The sequence below is a fragment of the Pestalotiopsis fici genome (genome assembly GCF_000516985.1).
Source record: "Pestalotiopsis fici W106-1 unplaced genomic scaffold PFICI_Scf_7, whole genome shotgun sequence".
NCBI lineage: Eukaryota > Fungi > Ascomycota > Sordariomycetes > Amphisphaeriales > Sporocadaceae > Pestalotiopsis > Pestalotiopsis fici.
Window position 1 is genome coordinate 3,290,973 of NW_006917097.1, and position 16,842 is coordinate 3,307,814.

The window sequence follows — 16,842 nt, forward strand, 5'->3', positions numbered from 1 at the left end:
TGGCAAAAGCAAAATCTATATGCACGACCACCTGGGCAAGGGTCAACAACAGCCAACCACTTGCATATTTCTTATGCACTAGAACCATTTAAGATTGTGACGCGAACACGCGAGCTGTGCCCATAAGACTGCCGATGATAAGAATTTCTTTTTCATCCATGGCAGAACATTTCGGTACCTCCTTTGAGCCGTGAGTCACATTTCCAACGCGTGAATGGTGGATATGGATGTCATCACAGCGATAGGACCCAGCAGCATGTTTTCTTTTTGTGGTGACTAAAGGACATGGGTCAAAGTCCGTACATATCAAATCGACTACGGAAGATTCGGTGGATGGAGCATCCCTCTGGTAGGCGATGCTTTGAACCAATTCAAATTCCCATTTTTGGGCTTGCTCATATGGTACTGCAATTGCCATGATTGTGGTGGTCGAGCCAAGGGATATGAAGAAGAAAGGTTGCTCAAATTGATCAAAACAGCAAATATTGAGAAGGCTTATGAGGGAGGTATCACAGGTCGGGATGAGACAAATTGGTGAACAGCAGGAGGTGAAAGACATGCAAAAGAGAAAGAATTTGCATATTATACACGGAAGACGTGTACGCGCTTTCCCAATTATCATACGAAGAAACCTTAAAATGCAACAGCGTAGGTTTGCTTGGTTTGAAGATAACTTCCTCACAACAAGACTGCCGGAAAGCTACATGATAAGAGCCCGAGGTACTATATACACTTTGGAGGAATACTTGTGAGCCACTATTGCCACTACTTGCAAAAGCATTACCAAATTGACTTTGTGACACGAATCCAACGCGAGCCATGTTTACGCGATGGCTTGGGTCATGAATCAACAAATCTTCCAAGCAATAAGTCCTGGACCTTCATGCGCGTTGTGAATTACATTCTCAGTGAGCGGATGTCAATTGCGGCCTCGTCACCGCGACTTAGCCATTCTGCTAACTGGTTTAGTATGGTAGAAATCACAGAATAAAATACCATCCCTGTATCATTAATACATGTCTCTGTTATTTCACTGTGAGTCTACTCTAAGTCTAGATAAATAAATGCTAGTAGCGGGGGTATCATTGAATCCATTGTCCATAACGCCTTACAAAACTCGTTGCAGCCCATAAATATCATCAGTCTGTGTCAGAGTCGTAGCTCACCAAAGCCACCGATGCCGTGTCCCTTTTCACCTTGTGCTCCGGGGACGATCTGCCAGTCTCTGGATCTTCATCTTCAACACGCTTCCGCTTGATACCTGGCATCCTATGGGAAGCTTTAGTGACAGACGCGCTCCTGTCCAAATTCAAAAATGGATCAGTGACAACTCGCGTATTCCCGACTAATTCAGACACCAAGTTGTCCTTTGTCTGCTCCGCCTTGACTTCGGATTTGAGCCGCTTTGCCCCAATCAAAGCTTCGTTCTTGGGCCTTGGGGCCTTTTTGTCGAATAAAGGTCGGCTCAAGCCTTTTCGTTCCAAATCGTCCTCTCGACCGTCTTGCAAAGTCGAGCCAAAGTCGATTAGACCGGCCCGTCGCTTGTCCTCTTCTCTCTCGGCCACAAGTTCAATACCCAAACTCAGTTTGTCTTTTAGTTCCTCTGTCTTGAGCGCGTCCTTTTCCCGCTCGTGCCGACCGACCCTGAATTCTTTTCTCAACCGTCGGTTCATCTCGTAAGGATCTTCCCACGTCCTGTTATTGGTCTCTTGCAGCTCCTCCACCCTCTGCCTCCCGACAATCAGCTGTTCGCGATCCTCGATGGTCTTTTCGAGTCTCGCAAACGAGTTGTTTCGGAGCTTCTCCCGCTCGGCGTCGGTCAAGATCTCCAAGTCGCCCTCGCGGACCTTGCCCTCGGCATCGTCGCGGCGCCGGCCGCCCTCGGTCACCACGTACGCCGTGTTCTGCGGATCGGTCCGGACCTCGATGGTGCCGCCGCAGTCGGCGTGCTTCATGCGAAACGCAAAGATGGGGGTCGAGTAGTAGGAGCCCACGCGGCTCTTGGCGGCGTTGAAGCGCACGCCCTGCCCGATTATGGTCGGCTTGGGGCAGGTCCCGCACCACACGGCAAAGGGCATCTCGAAGCGCACCGTCAGGGCGCCGGGCTTGGACGCCCGCGAGCCGAGCGGGTGCTTCTTGTGTAGCTTGTTGCCCGAGACCGTCCCCTCGAGGTCCGGGGGGACGTACCGGCCCATGTTGAAGCCCTGCATCTTGAGCTAGGGAATGGCGCCGGCGAGCGCAACTCGATACTGTATGTTGCCTAGTTGTTGCTACGGGCGGATGGACAGGGCAACGAGGGACGTCGTTATTGAGAATATTGTCTGCGCAGCTGCTTCTGCGCGATGCGCGCAAGCGGACAACTTTCGAGGGTTGCCACTGGTGAATGCGACTGACTGTGCAAAAGGATATTTCCTTTCCGGGGTGTTTGGAGGGACTTTACAAAGTTTAGGCAGCGGGGTGACAAGTGCGTCACAGTCTGGAACCCGCTAATGACCAGAGCCGGCAGCCAACTTTAGGTAGGTCCGTTTACCCCAGATTTTTAAGTCTATAAGCTTTGAATTTGGTTACCTTCTGCTTCTCAACATTTACCGATCATGCATCTGCATCTGCATTGGCGTCTGCATTGCATGGTCGACGGAAAGCCTAATCTGCCATCTTTTGCATGTAAACAAAGACACGGTATTGAACCAGAGCACCATTTTTTTTATTTTTTTAACACCAAGAAGAACTCCTTCATCGGGAATAATAGATCGCGACCTCGATCTCTGGATTGGACACAATGGTATGTGCGTTTGGATATATGGGTCTGTTCAATAGAAACAATGCGCGTATGAAGTATTATGGTGTCGGGACTAGATTGGAGAAAACGTATTACTTTCATTACCTGGCATCGGCCGCGATCACTCCTCAGATTATTTCAACTTGAGCAAAGCTACGATTTCTGTGAAATCGTTTTGGAATTTTGACATCTAGATGAGAAATGACCACTAGGTAGACGCTGCGAGAGCCTGAGCGACGTCCGCCTTGAGCTCAATTCTCGTATCTTGAACGATCATTGCCAAGCTAAGCTTTAAAGGCCCAGAATTCTGAGATTCCAATCTGCCTCAGAATGAGTTTCGCGGTTAATGGTAAATGGTCTCTCGCGGCTAGTCAACGACTAAACACCGAGGATCGACACGGCTTGAAACATTCTAGCGAACTTTCATCCGTTCGTAACTCCGTGGCATCGCCGGATCGTCTATTCCCACAATGCCAAGGTGGGAAAGATATTCTTGGCTGACGGCACTTGACTGTAGCAAAATGGATCCTTGAAAATAATCATCGGCGCCATGCCCAGGTCCTCTCAGCCAGTCCCAATATTCAAGCGTTCTTGGGGATTTCCATTTTTATTACAGCTTGACTAGGTGGATCAATGCCTTGGTATCTTGATTGGATCGTATATACGAGTTGCTCGCCTGCATTGCAAACGCAACATGTTTGACGGTACAATATCATGTCATGGTGGACAACAGATCATGTCTGGGATTTATGCTTGGCCAGGAATCGCTAATTTCGCATCCCTTGGCGTGTAGGACCATCAGCACGCTCTGGAGTATGTGTCTTTTGTACAGAAATATGTCTCTTCTCGAGCCATCCCTTTTCTTCTTTTCTTGTACAGATAACGTTGACAGGCAGTCATGACGATACGATCAAGATGGTCCAGCGAGCTGGCCAAATTCATACTTCCAAGCTTTGCCCAAGACTGGCTACACACTACTCGCCCACGGCCAAAGAAGACGCACTCGACATCATACCTCGACGGGCTTCGAGGTTTAGCAGCTTTGGCAGTGTTGGGCTACCACTTTACCGACTATAACCTCAAATTCTTTCACCCAGGTTATGGCGTAGAAGAATCCTCTTCACTATTACAGTTGCCATATGTCCGTTTATTGTATGCGGGTAAACCCATGGTTCATCTTTTCTTTGTTGTCTCTGGGTTTGCTTTATCGATTCGACCTCTACAGCAGCTCGTGGCAGGCCAGCATGATGAGTGTCAGGAAACACTATCGTCGTCGATCTTTAGAAGACCAATCAGACTCTTGGGGCCATGTCTTGTCCTGACCTTTTCACTCGTCTTTTGGGCCCGTGCTGGATATTTTTTGCATTACCTCAAGTATCAACCTACCTTGTGGGCTCAGATCTCTGATTGGAGCTCCGACTTCTTCCTTCGTATTGCTTGGCCCTGGAGTTGGGACTTCGGGGAGCGACCCAAGTACAATGTGCATCTCTGGACAATTCCGATCGAGTTATCGCACTCTTACCTCCTGTTTCTGACCATACTGTTGATTGCACATCTTCGACCTACGTTTCGACTTCCGATTCTGATTTCAATCATGAAATACACCCTGCAATGCGGACGATGGGCAGCCTTTGAGTTTATAGGGGGTTGCCTACTGGCATACATACATATTCGCCAAGAGCAGGACTCTGAAGAAGAGACAACGAAAGCCCAAAGTCTTTTGTGGTCGATTTGGCATGGTCTTGTTAACATCATTCTCATATTGATGTTTCTGGCAGGTGCCTTCGTCATGTCCTGGCCGACGGACTTCAAGCAACTTCCCGAGACATATCAATTCTTGGTAGCCCATGTACCAGAACCCTTTGCCAATAATGCGTCGGACTTTTGGTTCGCGCTTTCGGCCTTTGCTGTCGTAGGATCAATAGGCCACTTGAGAACCCTGCGCCAATGTCTTGAGCTGCCCTTTCCTCAATACCTGGGCAGGATCAGTTTCTCCCTTTATATCCTCCAGCATCCCTTTCTGAACCTAATTCAACCTTACCTCATGGGCGCGGAAGCACGGCCTGCCAGCGGCAATCAACCGGCTATACCCGGCTGGGGTCTGAGAGGCTGGCCTGGCGTCGAGACATGGCGGCAACGCGTCATCACGTGGTTTATAGGATGGATGATTGTGGTGCTGCTGCAGATCTGGCTGGCCGACATGTACACGCGATGGATCGATCAGCCGTGCGTAAGGCTCGCAAAGGCGGCAGAGCGATGGATGTGTCTTCAGGCTGATCGGCAACCCGAAAGACTTGGCACCGAGGAAAAGTCGTTGTTGACTGACCAACTCCGAGTCAACTCTGAACCTAGTAGCGACTCCCCCGTCTGACACTTTTTTTTTCTTTCTGGCATTTGGCAGTAACGTGGCAAAGAAATTTCCCAAGGGTATGCAGCCGCGCCCGAATGACCGGTAGCTCAAACCTTGACATCACAATACGAACATTGGCGCGGCCTTTTTACCTTCCAGTACGCACGTTGAGCGCATTCCTTTTTTGCATCATCTGGTTTGGAGTACATATGACCTGGCTTTTATTGTGACAACAACCAAAATATGTTTCGACGCAGCATCACCAGCTCCGTCGTCACGCGTCTGGAGTGTAAATAAAACACCATAGCCAGCCCACCTCCTATTGTCGTCGCTCTTCATCCGCCCTCTGAAATATCTTTGCGATCAATACACACAAGGTCCAGACAAATCAATTCAATCCATCATGTTGGGCTTTGTCATTCGCCTCACTGTCGCTCTGGCGTCAAGTGTCATCTGCACCATGGCAGATGCTGCGGCCGTAAGCCATATGGTTGAGCGCCGCGTCACCAATGCAGACGGCAAAACCGCCACGATCCTGGTGAACCGCGAGCTCACTCATACTTCCAACAAGGTCCTCAGAACAGACTACGGGCCCAGCAGTACCTTCTTCCCTTCCGATCAGTTCGTATCGCTGTGCACTCCTACCAGCGACATTGGATCTACCGTCATTGACAGCCCCTACACCGAGGATTGTAGTTACATTCTCAGTTACTACCGTAGCGAGGACCATTGGGGCTGGTGGAACCTAGACGGTCTCGTCCCTGGTGTAGACTATGCCTTCATCAAGCACAACACTTGCTCCCTGTACGGCCGAGTTCCTGACGGTCATACATCCTTGCAGTAAGCAACTATACTCTCTTGTCACGAATCTTATGCCCACTAACACGATCGCCCGTAGAATCTCCAATGCTGATGCCGAGGTTTTTGTCAACACAACCATCAAGAAATACAGCACAAAATTTGACGATGGCAAGTTCGACCGGGTACAGGGTGATGGGACTATCGACTGCTGGGAATCGAATGGAGCCGTCGAAGTGGTCGCCACGCTGAGTCTCAGACGCTAGGACAGCTTTCATGACCTTGTTTTGATAATTCCTCGACTGATTAGCATTGCGCCTCGCGAGCCCTTCAGCATTATTTCTAGAACGAATTCATCATTTTTGTATTGTTGGATTACCCCATTAACCAAGGAAAATAATTTTCACATTGTGCTCAACATGTCACCAGTGCATAAAATAATTCGTGGGGATTCGTTCTTTTTTACTACGTCTAGATACTATACTTACCGCGTCTAGGCAGACTTCTTACATTAGACTTACCGATTCTTACCCAAGTTTTGGCCAGTTCCTGCAGCATTTTAGCTGGTAGCCTGCTGAAATACCTGTCGACGGGATTATGTTAATAAAGTGCAAATCACGGCAGCATGGCTGGCTTTATCTGAGGGATGAGTTCTGGGTTCCGTCTCCATGTCACCTGATCTCCTTTGAGCGGTGGATAACATCGCTCATGCGGAGTCGTTCTCGCGATATAATTAGCAGTCTCGGGAAGCTTTAGGACATTCCGCACAAACGCATCAATGGTCATGGCACCTTCGGAGGCTTCACCATTCTCTCCAATCAACGACAGCGTGGGGACCAGGTGCAGCCAGAATAACGTACCGTTGGCCCGGCGGCCCAAGTCGACGACCGCCGCCAGAATGTGCGACCAGTGTAGTGCCCACTCGGGGTTGAGGGTGCCGGCGCCCTGACGGCATTCTATAGTTGGCTTGACGTGATTGAGGAGGTTGTCAAAGGTATAGGCAGGGCGGTCGGGCGCCGTCATCATCTTGATCACGGCGGGCACGCTCGTTGTTCCCAAGAGCGCCTCGACGCCGCGCTGGAGGGTGGCGCGGGGGGTCGGCACTTCGGGTTCGTACTCGCGCGTCCATTCATCCCACGTGTTAACAGTGTGACGAGGGTTGTTGGCCTCTTCAGCCGTCATTCCTGCACCCGCGTTGGTCCAGTTGCGGATGCTGGGGTGGTTAAACGGGTCCAGGCGGCGGTGTCCGGGATGAAGGCTATTGAAGAGTCTCTCGACGCACAAGAATAGGGCGGCGAGTTGTTTTGCGGCGTCGGCGTCGAAAAAGACATTTCCCTGGCCAATGTGAATATGTAATCCACAGCATTTCGGTGTAAAACACAGGAATACATTCTGGATTATCTCCAATACCGTTTTGATCTGCTTGTCAGCATCGGGATCATTGTCGAGCAGAGGGGGCGATACAATCTCCACGTCGGCGAGTTGATATGGTCCGGCGTCCTCGGACCAATGATCCGCCCAGAGTGCCCCGAGACTAGCGTCTGATTTGATATTCCAACGATAGTAGACCGGAGCGCCAGCCACTTGGGCGTTCGGGTGACCGGGCTCAGGGGGGAGGGTATCGTAGGTCTCGACGGATCCGGGGTCGTTGCAGTCGATGCCGTGCATAGTCAAGAGCCCGTACAAGATGTGATGGCACTCGTTGCGTGCGTCTGCAAACATGATCTCCGGCACATCATGGTAGAAATTTTCTCTGGGTAGCACAATACAACCAGCGTACATGGTAAAGTGTTTACCCTCGGGAATGACAATGTCTTGGTAGCCGTCAACCTTGTCAAAGCGAAATGGTATAAGGAATTCAAACTCAAACCCTCGAGTCAGAGGAGGGAAGCGCGTCGCTTTCATACCAGGTGTGGGAGGCTGGGACGACATGATTGATTAGGGGGACTTTTGAAGAGGCGTATTCAGTTTCTCTGCATTCGCGGATGATTCTGAAGATATAGTTTCAATTTCAAAGCGAATGCTAATACTAGATGTACTCCCTTATATTTATACATGATCCTATTCGATACAACGTGCTTGATGCCTACTACTTGACAAAACAATGTATATGGTGTAGGCAACACAGAATCCTTTGCAAAAGAATACAACTCTTTGTCCCAAGAAACTCCCGTAATGGATCTTTGTTGGGCCCTGGCAGCGCAGCTCCAATTCAATAGGACCCTTTGTCGCCATCAACAACCTTGTGTTTACAATGTCATTGTACCACCGTTGAATATGATTCTGAATATTTTCCGGGCTATCATGAGCAAGAGATTTGCGCAAATGGCAGAACCATTTTTCCCTCAAGAATCGGTATGAGAGGCGGGAACAAGATTGACAGCCTTCCTAAAGACGTTGTTAGGGTCGTAAACTGTCTTGAGTTGCCGAAGCCTTTCGACGTTTGGCCCAAATACACGATCAGCCTTGACAAAGGCGCGGTCGCTTTCCACGACGGGGTCTGGGGTTTTGTTGTCTTGTTAGCTAGTGCCAAAACATGACTCGAAAGCCCAGGCAAATGGAATCACTTACTTAGGTAATTGTAGTATGTACCACCGCGATCGCCAGATTCATCACCCTTCCATCCATTTTCCTTCATGAATCCGGCAATCGCGGCGCAGATTCTCTTGGCTTCTTTGTCTCGCTCCTCGGTATCCCACGATATCACAATGATGACATTGTATGCGGTGCCCCCTCGGCCTGCAAATGCCGTATGACTTGTAGGGACGGATCGGACTTTGGTGTGCGGTGTGAGCTCGAATCCCACCATGCTCCGTGCTTTCAATTCTTCATTCCCGGGCTTGGAAAGCAGTGCGTGGAACATGTCGGATGCCTTTTGTATCAGATCAACATCCACCGGGCACAGAAAGTTGGCTCCACTAAACAAGTATCGCTTGCCGTGAGGAACCTTTGGCTCGGGAAATGTGTTGGCCTTTGGGTACGGGATGACGGCCGTCTGATCCATCACCTTGCCAAGCGCCAGGACTGGAGCGTAAAACGACTCGGCGGATTCCTTGTCGCCGTTGTAAAATAATGATGCCGCAATGACTGGTTCCAGCGTCTTTGGGTGACATGCCAGCATCGGCATCATGTACTGGTCGCCATTCGTCTTGCGGACAAAGTCATTCATGAACGACACGATTTGCGGTATGGCCGATAGCGGCCAGACGACGACGCCTCCCCAGACTTCTCCCTGCGGAAAGATGCGCGAGGTAAACGATGTCACGACGCCAAAGCTTTGGCCCGCACCACGTAGTGCCCAAAAGAGATCAGGGTTCTCGCCTTCGTTTGCAGTAACAACGTCGCCGTTTGCCAAGACGACCTCACAGCTGATGAGGCAGTCAATACTGAGACCATATCGTCCGGTCAGCATTCCATAGCCACCGCCGAGGATCAAACCGCCCACTCCGGTATGACTGACAGTGCCACCAACAGTTGCATAGCCCCTCTCCCATAATGCCGAGTCGACATCACCCCAGATACAGCCACCGCCGAATGTGGCGGACTGTGTCTCCTCGTGGACATATACCGAGCGGAGAAGACTGAGATCAATCACCATACCCCCATCCGAGGACGAACCACCGCTTGGGTTATGGCCGCCGCCGCGAACAACAAACGGGATTGAGTTTGATGTTGCAAATTTTACAGCTGCGCTGGTTTCTGTCGAGTCTGCTGGCCGAATGACAAGTGCCTAGGCTGGTGTCAGCTTTAAATAACTTGCAAATTGCAATGGTATAAGGTCACTGTGATTAGTGAGGACATACTGCAGGACGAACACAAGTGGCGCTCCAGCGTTGAAGACTGTCCGGGTAACCCTCATCTCCCGGTACTAAAACATCACCTTTCGTAATGAGATTTCGAAGTTCGGCGATTATAGGGGCCATTTCGTCTGTCTTTTGTTTTTTTTAAATACGAGCAATTGGGAACAAGTACCCTTCAAATTGCAGCTACAATAAACAAGGTAATATAGCTGGCACGACAAGCACTTTGAACAAAGGAGTCAGAGTAGTCTATTATAGCAACCAACTGGAGCTCGAGCTCCAGGTTTTAAATGCCAATCGCTGTACATTCATCAGTGACTCGTTACACATCCATTGCAGCGCTGACACCGCCATGTTGAATGCCCAAAATTGCCTGACTCGGAATCGTGCATTGTAAGACCGTTTTTAGTGCACGCCCTTACCCACGCTGCTGGGTCGTCTTTATGTAGGGGGTTTTCCTCAAACGCCTACATTGGCGTGCCACTTGGGTCTAATAAAGACTCAGCTGTTAACCATCAGCATACTAGATGCGCCACAAATCAATCGAAACAGCAACAGGTCAGCGAATGTAGCAAGGGCTGATTGGCTTTGTGTGTCCAAGCGCGCAATCACATGAGTGACACGTAGCGCAGCATTTCAGCTGGTCAGCATGTCTGTGGCGAGTTTCTATGCAAGGCGAATGTCTGGATATGCTTTGTGTAACAAATGTTTATTGATGACCTGATACATTTACCGGCTTACGATAGATGAAACATGCACGTTTCCGGCAATGCACGGCAATAGGTGAGAACGTCGACATGTCCGAGTATGAATACATCAAACTTGCCTCAGTTTCGTGAGTTGAGATGACAAATAAGACCCCTTTGTCTACAGAACCAGCTGCCCGTTACCTCCCACTCCTTCTTGGGGTCTACTAGTCGAATGTCATATCTAGACACCAAGGTGGCAGTAATCTTGTACACCTCCATCAGGGCTAGATTCCGGCCAATGCAAATGTGCGACCCTCCACCAAAGGTGAGGTCAGCCGCGTTGAAGAGCTTGAGCCGCTTGTGGTACGCCTCGTCGGTCTCGTCCGCGGGACCCGGGCTGTGCCCCTGCAGCCAGCGCTCGGGTCGGAACATCTCGGCGTCGTCACCCCAGACGCCCCGGTTCCGGTGGACGACGTAGGGGTTGATGCCCACGGCCGTGCCGGCGGGGATGAAGCGCCCGTCGGGTAGCGATAGACCGGACTCGGGGACGTAGCGCTCGAGGAGCATGCAGACTCCGGGGTGTATGCGTGTGGCTTCACGGACAACAGCTTCCAGGTCTGAATAATACGTATTAGTGTATGGTAACCAACGAAAGAGACGGGAACATTTACTCACATGGCAGAGCTCTCGCAGCGCTAAAGGACGCGACTTCTCCGAGATTGGCAGCAGTGATTTCATCCTTGAGTCTGCGGTACACCGCTGGGTCTCTGAGAACATGATAGAATATGGCCCGGACCGTAATGGCAGTAGTGTCTGCGCCGGCAATGAGGTTCACAAGCATGTAGCCAATGATGACGCCATCGTCAACCGTGTCTGGATGAGCCTTTTTGGCGTCGAGAAAGTGCTGAAGAAAATCCGGGACTTTGGGGTCAAAGCTTTTATCGTTGCCCTGAATTCGTGCCACCAAGTGTTCCAGTGCGATGCGCGTCACGTTGTTCAAATTTGGTGGTCCGATTCGCATCACTGGGTTCTTGTCTAGGACGAAATCTAGAAACGGGATTTGCCCAACAGCGGAAAAGCTGCGCGTGTATCATGGTCAGTTGCTGTGGCCTTGTGAGAGACAAAGAAAAAAGGCTTATGTTGGTGACCTACTAGTCCAGTGTCTTGTCTGCGAACCCAATGGTTCCGTCAAAATCATGGCCCTTGTCCATGTACCCAAATCGCTGGCTCATGGTTGCGGCACCGATCAAGTCCCAAGCATCTTGGGATTGACATGATTAGTATCAGAAACATCATAAAACTGCGGCATGCGTTAACCTACAAAAGGCAATCCATTCACCCAGGTCGCATACTCGGCCACTTTGGGGGCCCTTGGCGAACCGAGTATCGAGGTGTGCACAAAAGTCTTTAATGGTCTTGTCCATGAGTGGCTCCAGCGCCAACACACTTCCCTGGGAGTAGTACCTGATGACTGGACGCTTGATACGGGCATGTTCAGCATGGTCTGTCTGGCTGAATAGATGGTAAGTAATCTTGCCATTGACGACGGCGCTGTTGTTGTGGTAAAACTCCGTCTTTGAGACAACAACCAACTCGTGTTAGTCAATCTTAATATCCTCGTTTACATATAGGTACGTCTACTTACCTTGCGCCATTTGCCGTCCGTGCCGTACATGATCTTGATCAGCTCGGGAAAGTCAAGGTCCAACAGGTTCGGGCCAATCCGAATCACCGGCCCGTACTTGTCATGGAGATCCTGGATCCTGAGGTGGTAGTTGCCCGTCCTGACGAGGAAGAAGCGCCAGAGGTTGGTCCATCCTGTACATTTCGCTTCAGTATCACGTCAAAAAGTCATGATGTAAAAGGACACGCAGTAACTCACTGGCCAGGGGATGGCCTGGGTAGCCTCGCAACGGCGACAACCACTCAGAGACTAAAGATACACCAAGCCATGTGGCAATGGCTATAGCCAGGGTTACAACCGCGGTAGATCTCAAGTCGGGAGGCTGCTTGAAAATCTGCATGATCCTCTCCGTGTATGCAGAATAGATGACAGTGTGCGCAACCGACATTTTCTGCTGTGCTGTGTTTTTTCTTCTTCTTGTCTGGGTATTCCTGGAACAGAATGCGGGTGTGCTTTTTCTTGGGCAAAATATCACCGGGACCTCGGAATACCACGCACATTTAAGCTTGATCACTTGTCGAATGTGCACCGCAGCATTGGTTGGAGGCTGTTGCATGCACAGAACTTTTGTATTAATGGTGACATTGGAAAATGCCAGCCCTGCATGTGGCAACAGGCTTTGGGGGTCCCCCCTTATCCTGCGTTGTAACTTGAGCCCTGCAGACGGTATCAAGGCTGCAGTTGGCTATGGTTTCTTCTTTTCCGGAAAAAGTTTCCCCTTGCACAGAGTGAGGAAGTCATTATTTTGGCATTGTGGTGTGGAGTGATTCATCAAGTGATTGATCTTCTTTCCTCAGGAATAAAGTTTACTATGACTAGCACTCTTGTAATGACAGAATGAAGCCCTTGTCGGAATGTTGAGCATGAAGGCTGATGATACAAATCTCCCGGTCGGGCAACCACATGAACCGGTGGACGAACGGCAACGGCGACAAGGCTTTGCCCACATCGCCCCCGACATGGCCAAGAGCCTACGACCAGTGAGCATAAGATATTACTATGCCTCCGTATGCAAGGAGCCGAAAGAGACGTATACCTGGCCGCAGGGATATCCAAGCAGCCAACCGCATGTCTTGGATACGGCCCGAGATGCAGAGGGGCCGTTGGTATAGCCTGACACTATCAACTGAAACTGCAGAATGCAACGCGTCCCGAGCCGGTGAGAAATCCTTTCAAAAGACATCCAGGTGCCCGGGGGCGGTTGCGGGGGAATTGATATACTGCAAGGAAGATTTAAGTTCTGGACAATATTGCAACCCTGACGATGTCAAATCCTGTTCGAGACAGCCGGATTTGATACCCTGGTTTTCCGCATTCCGTTGCCCAACCGCCAACTATAGACCCCGCCCCCCATATGCTGGGTTGTGTAACGACGACAACAAATCATACCTCATGCGTCGGTGGGGAATACGGATAGCTGCAGGTATCAAAGATTCCCAATCCTCTGATGGGCTGGATCGTCAAGGGCTAGTACGTGTCTGGATGCGGCTTTGCACGAACGCGACATGATTGGCATAGTACTCTCTGGATCGCTCATGGATGGTCATGTTCGTGGGGGCAGCGGGAAAATGTCTTCGTGATGAACCAAGAAGTTGAAAAATAAATCAAGTAATCCATGGTGTTTTGATAAACCTCCAACACTCCAGGAAAAGGACCATTCTATTATATCTGCAGCATTCATTCGTATGAGAGCGCTCTGCATAGGTTGACAACAAATCGAACCTACAATTCATGACGGGTTATTTACGGTTCACTATTATCAGAGATACCCGCGATTATCATTGCTTCCATCTATTATGGGTTGCTATATGATTAGTAAACATGGCGCAGGTTGTAAGGTCACAATATAAGTAACTCAACTGAAGATCGTCCAAAGTACTTCAAGGGTTATGCGGAGTACGCGCCAGACTCTTCATAACCAACTACATATGGAGTATTTCAGTATTTGACGATGTCATTCTTCAAAAGTGCAATTCCATGACCAGCCTTGGGGGCTACACACCATATTGGGCAAACCTCGTGGCAAGTAGGTACCATGACTGGTAACAGCGCTTGGGTGACACAGCAGTATATGCAATTTTAATAGAATCCTCGACAACGGTCCTATACAGGGTCATGGTAATTTATATCCCAATTCTGCAAAAGAGTAGCCTTGCAGATCCGAGACAACAGGCAGAAATGTAGGCAAAGTAGATGATTTACTCAAGAACATTACTTCCAGATACGAGCATTGAGGATGCAGTTCCTGGTTTCCGCCCGCGTTCATTACTTCCATCTACTTGGCGATGGCCCAATAGCGCTCGCAGCCAAGAATACTCCACGACATTACCAGCTCATTATGAGACAGTCTCTTTGTCTACTGCGCCTCGGGGCAGTTTCAGCATGTGCAATGAGCCATCAGCTCAAGCGTCTTGCAATTCGAGTCATCACAACGCGCATATCACTTTTTTCTCGGGAGAGTCGCCAACAGACGAGAGAGTGCTTTGACTCAAAACAGGTCAATAATTGACCGGGGAATCGCGTCACTACCCGAGCCGTTTTATGCGCTGCAAAAAAACGCAATGACACTCGAGGACGAGGCTGGATCACGGACCAACGATTACTACTCCATGATGTCGCATTGCATATCTCAACCTTAATATAACTTTAAAGGAGTTTCTTCTCCCCCAGCGTCGAACAGTAAAATATGGGAAGTGATTCAACAGTATAGAGATTCGTACATCAACAGAAACTTCATCCTCTCAAGCTGACTTGCAACATTCTTTCTGTAATTTTCTATCACCAACACGAGGCCGCCCACAGATTTTCGTCGAAAGTGCAGCTTTATCACCGCATCAAATTCAAACTCCAAGGTCTAGCAAAATGGCATATGGCGGCGATGCTCCATCTGCCGTCACGGCCATGTGGGTGTTGACAGTTCTGACACTGGTATTTGTCGTCCTCCGCACCTATACAAGAGCCCATGTCGTCAAGGCATATGGTATCGACGACCACGTCTACAATCTGGCATTTGTACGTCTCTAACCACTAAACCAATCCAACGACGCAGGGACAATACAAAAGACAAACTAATGACTAGAAACCCAAAACAGATCCTCCTACTCTGCTACGTAATCTTCATTACCATCTCGGGCCACTACGGCTTTGGCAAGTCCATGATCGACATACCCGAGGCCGAAGACGCCGTGCGCGCCGTACTGTTCGAGGCCATTGGGCAGACGTTTGCCGTGGTCGGCATGGCCGTGGCCAAGTGGTCCCTGGGCCTGTTCCTGCTGCGGCTCGTCACCGAGCCCTGGCACAAGGCCGCCATCTGGACCGCCATGTGCGTGCTCATGTCGGCCTCGGTCAGCGTCTGCTTCGTCTTTTGGCTGCAGTGCTCTCCGCCCGCCTACCTGTGGGACAAGCGCATTGTGGGCGTCTGCAAGGTCAATAGCACGCCTGTCAGTATGCTGCTGTGTAGTGAGTGTAACGTGTCCCGGTACTCAGTTATGTGACAACTAATACTGTCTCGTCTAGTCTTGTGTGTCATGGTTGATTTCTTCTTTGCCTTGTTCCCGTGGTTGTTCATCTGGAAGTTACAGATGAACAAGAGGGAGAAGCTCGTTATCCTTTCCAGTATGAGTCTGGGTGTCATGTAAGCCATGAGTCTTGTACTCCCTTCACGACTGTTTCTAGCATCAAGAACTATACTCTAACGAGAAGACAAAAGTGCCGGCGCATGCGGCATCAAACGTACGCTCGAAGTCCCCGAACTGTCAAGTCCCGACTACTTGAGTGAGTGCCCTCCTCCACTCTCGGTTTTCCTCTGAAAATTTCAGACGTGAGAAGCAATGCTGACTGTTTTTACCTATAGAGGCCACAGTCGGTCTGATTGTGTGGTCTGCCGCTGAAATCTCAGTCACCATGATCTGCATCGGCATCCCTATCTGCCGGCCCCTGTACCGGACATTTCTGGAGAAACTCACATCGCAGCTCTCGGGCAATGGAGCTTCGGGCAACAGTCGTGGGGCCGGCAGCGGCATCAAGACCTTGGGAGGCTGGTTCCCAAGTCACAGTCCCAAATCATACGGCCTGCGCACCTTGGGCAGCTCCGAGTACCAAGGTCAACACGCCCACGACGACGACAACGACGAAGACCATCATCACACGGCCGTGGAGCTCGAGGGCGGCAAAGCCGTGATGGAACAGGAAAGCGTCTTTGCCCAGCCGGATCATCAGTCCGAGACCAGCTCAAGCCCGGGCGTAGTAGGCAGCTATACGGGCACCAAGACCTTTGCCGTCAGCACCGGCCGTAGGCACAGCGACGAAGACAGCGAGCAGGAGATTCTCGGTCTCCAAGTTGAACATCATAATTGTAACAAGACGGATGGACACAACAGAGATCGTCGCCATGCAAAGACCATCAAGGTTACGGAGGAGTATCAGGTTACTAGCAGCACGCGTCGCTTCAATTGAAACAGCTCCGTTCATCTTTGGCTCTGACGAATCTAGACCCAAGCGAGAGCAGGTAGGAAACGATACCATTGACAGTATTGAGCTACAGTACAGCGTAGCGTCGCATGGGCTCATCGACCTCTGTATTCTTCACCAACTGGGTTTTAGCTACTGTTGAATAGACTTCCCACTAACAAATCCGACTTTGTCGTTTGCCACATCATAATTGCAGTAGAATATATTAATCATTGGCAATGATGAATGAGAGCAAACACATCTGTCCATCCTTGATCCCAACCACCCCCCCC

The 16,842-nt window shown here is 50.1% G+C and overlaps 7 protein-coding genes across 7 annotated transcripts; 3 read left to right on the forward strand and 4 right to left on the reverse strand.

Moving 5' to 3' along the window:
• Positions 1-1,139: 1,139 nt before the first annotated feature.
• On the reverse strand, positions 1,140-2,210 carry PFICI_10622 (uncharacterized protein; the record flags this gene model as incomplete). The annotated part of the gene is made up of 1 exon (XM_007839203.1): positions 1,140-2,210. The coding sequence occupies one exon, from the start codon at positions 2,208-2,210 to the stop codon at positions 1,140-1,142; it is 1,071 nt and encodes a 356-aa protein (XP_007837394.1).
• Positions 2,211-3,677: 1,467 nt separating this feature from the next.
• PFICI_10623 (uncharacterized protein) lies at positions 3,678-5,150 on the forward strand (the record flags this gene model as incomplete). Its single annotated transcript, XM_007839204.1, has 1 exon — positions 3,678-5,150. The coding sequence occupies one exon, from the start codon at positions 3,678-3,680 to the stop codon at positions 5,148-5,150; it is 1,473 nt and encodes a 490-aa protein (XP_007837395.1).
• A 382-nt stretch (positions 5,151-5,532) lies between these two features.
• Positions 5,533-6,193, forward strand: PFICI_10624 (uncharacterized protein; the record flags this gene model as incomplete). The annotated part of the gene is made up of 2 exons (XM_007839205.1): positions 5,533-5,969; positions 6,028-6,193. The coding sequence occupies 2 exons, from the start codon at positions 5,533-5,535 to the stop codon at positions 6,191-6,193; spliced, it is 603 nt and encodes a 200-aa protein (XP_007837396.1).
• A 349-nt stretch (positions 6,194-6,542) lies between these two features.
• On the reverse strand, positions 6,543-7,859 carry PFICI_10625 (uncharacterized protein; the record flags this gene model as incomplete). Its single annotated transcript, XM_007839206.1, has 1 exon — positions 6,543-7,859. One exon carries the CDS (start codon positions 7,857-7,859, stop codon positions 6,543-6,545), a length of 1,317 nt encoding a protein of 438 aa, XP_007837397.1.
• A 413-nt stretch (positions 7,860-8,272) lies between these two features.
• PFICI_10626 (uncharacterized protein) lies at positions 8,273-9,850 on the reverse strand (the record flags this gene model as incomplete). The annotated part of the gene is made up of 3 exons (XM_007839207.1): positions 8,273-8,427; positions 8,499-9,657; positions 9,731-9,850. The coding sequence occupies 3 exons, from the start codon at positions 9,848-9,850 to the stop codon at positions 8,273-8,275; spliced, it is 1,434 nt and encodes a 477-aa protein (XP_007837398.1).
• A 704-nt stretch (positions 9,851-10,554) lies between these two features.
• On the reverse strand, positions 10,555-12,488 carry PFICI_10627 (uncharacterized protein; the record flags this gene model as incomplete). The annotated part of the gene is made up of 6 exons (XM_007839208.1): positions 10,555-11,033; positions 11,092-11,495; positions 11,569-11,677; positions 11,738-11,990; positions 12,062-12,234; positions 12,299-12,488. 6 exons carry the CDS (start codon positions 12,486-12,488, stop codon positions 10,555-10,557), a joined length of 1,608 nt encoding a protein of 535 aa, XP_007837399.1.
• A 2,474-nt stretch (positions 12,489-14,962) lies between these two features.
• Positions 14,963-16,555, forward strand: PFICI_10628 (uncharacterized protein; the record flags this gene model as incomplete). The annotated part of the gene is made up of 5 exons (XM_007839209.1): positions 14,963-15,112; positions 15,193-15,559; positions 15,617-15,734; positions 15,810-15,874; positions 15,954-16,555. The coding sequence occupies 5 exons, from the start codon at positions 14,963-14,965 to the stop codon at positions 16,553-16,555; spliced, it is 1,302 nt and encodes a 433-aa protein (XP_007837400.1).
• Positions 16,556-16,842: the final 287 nt, after the last annotated feature.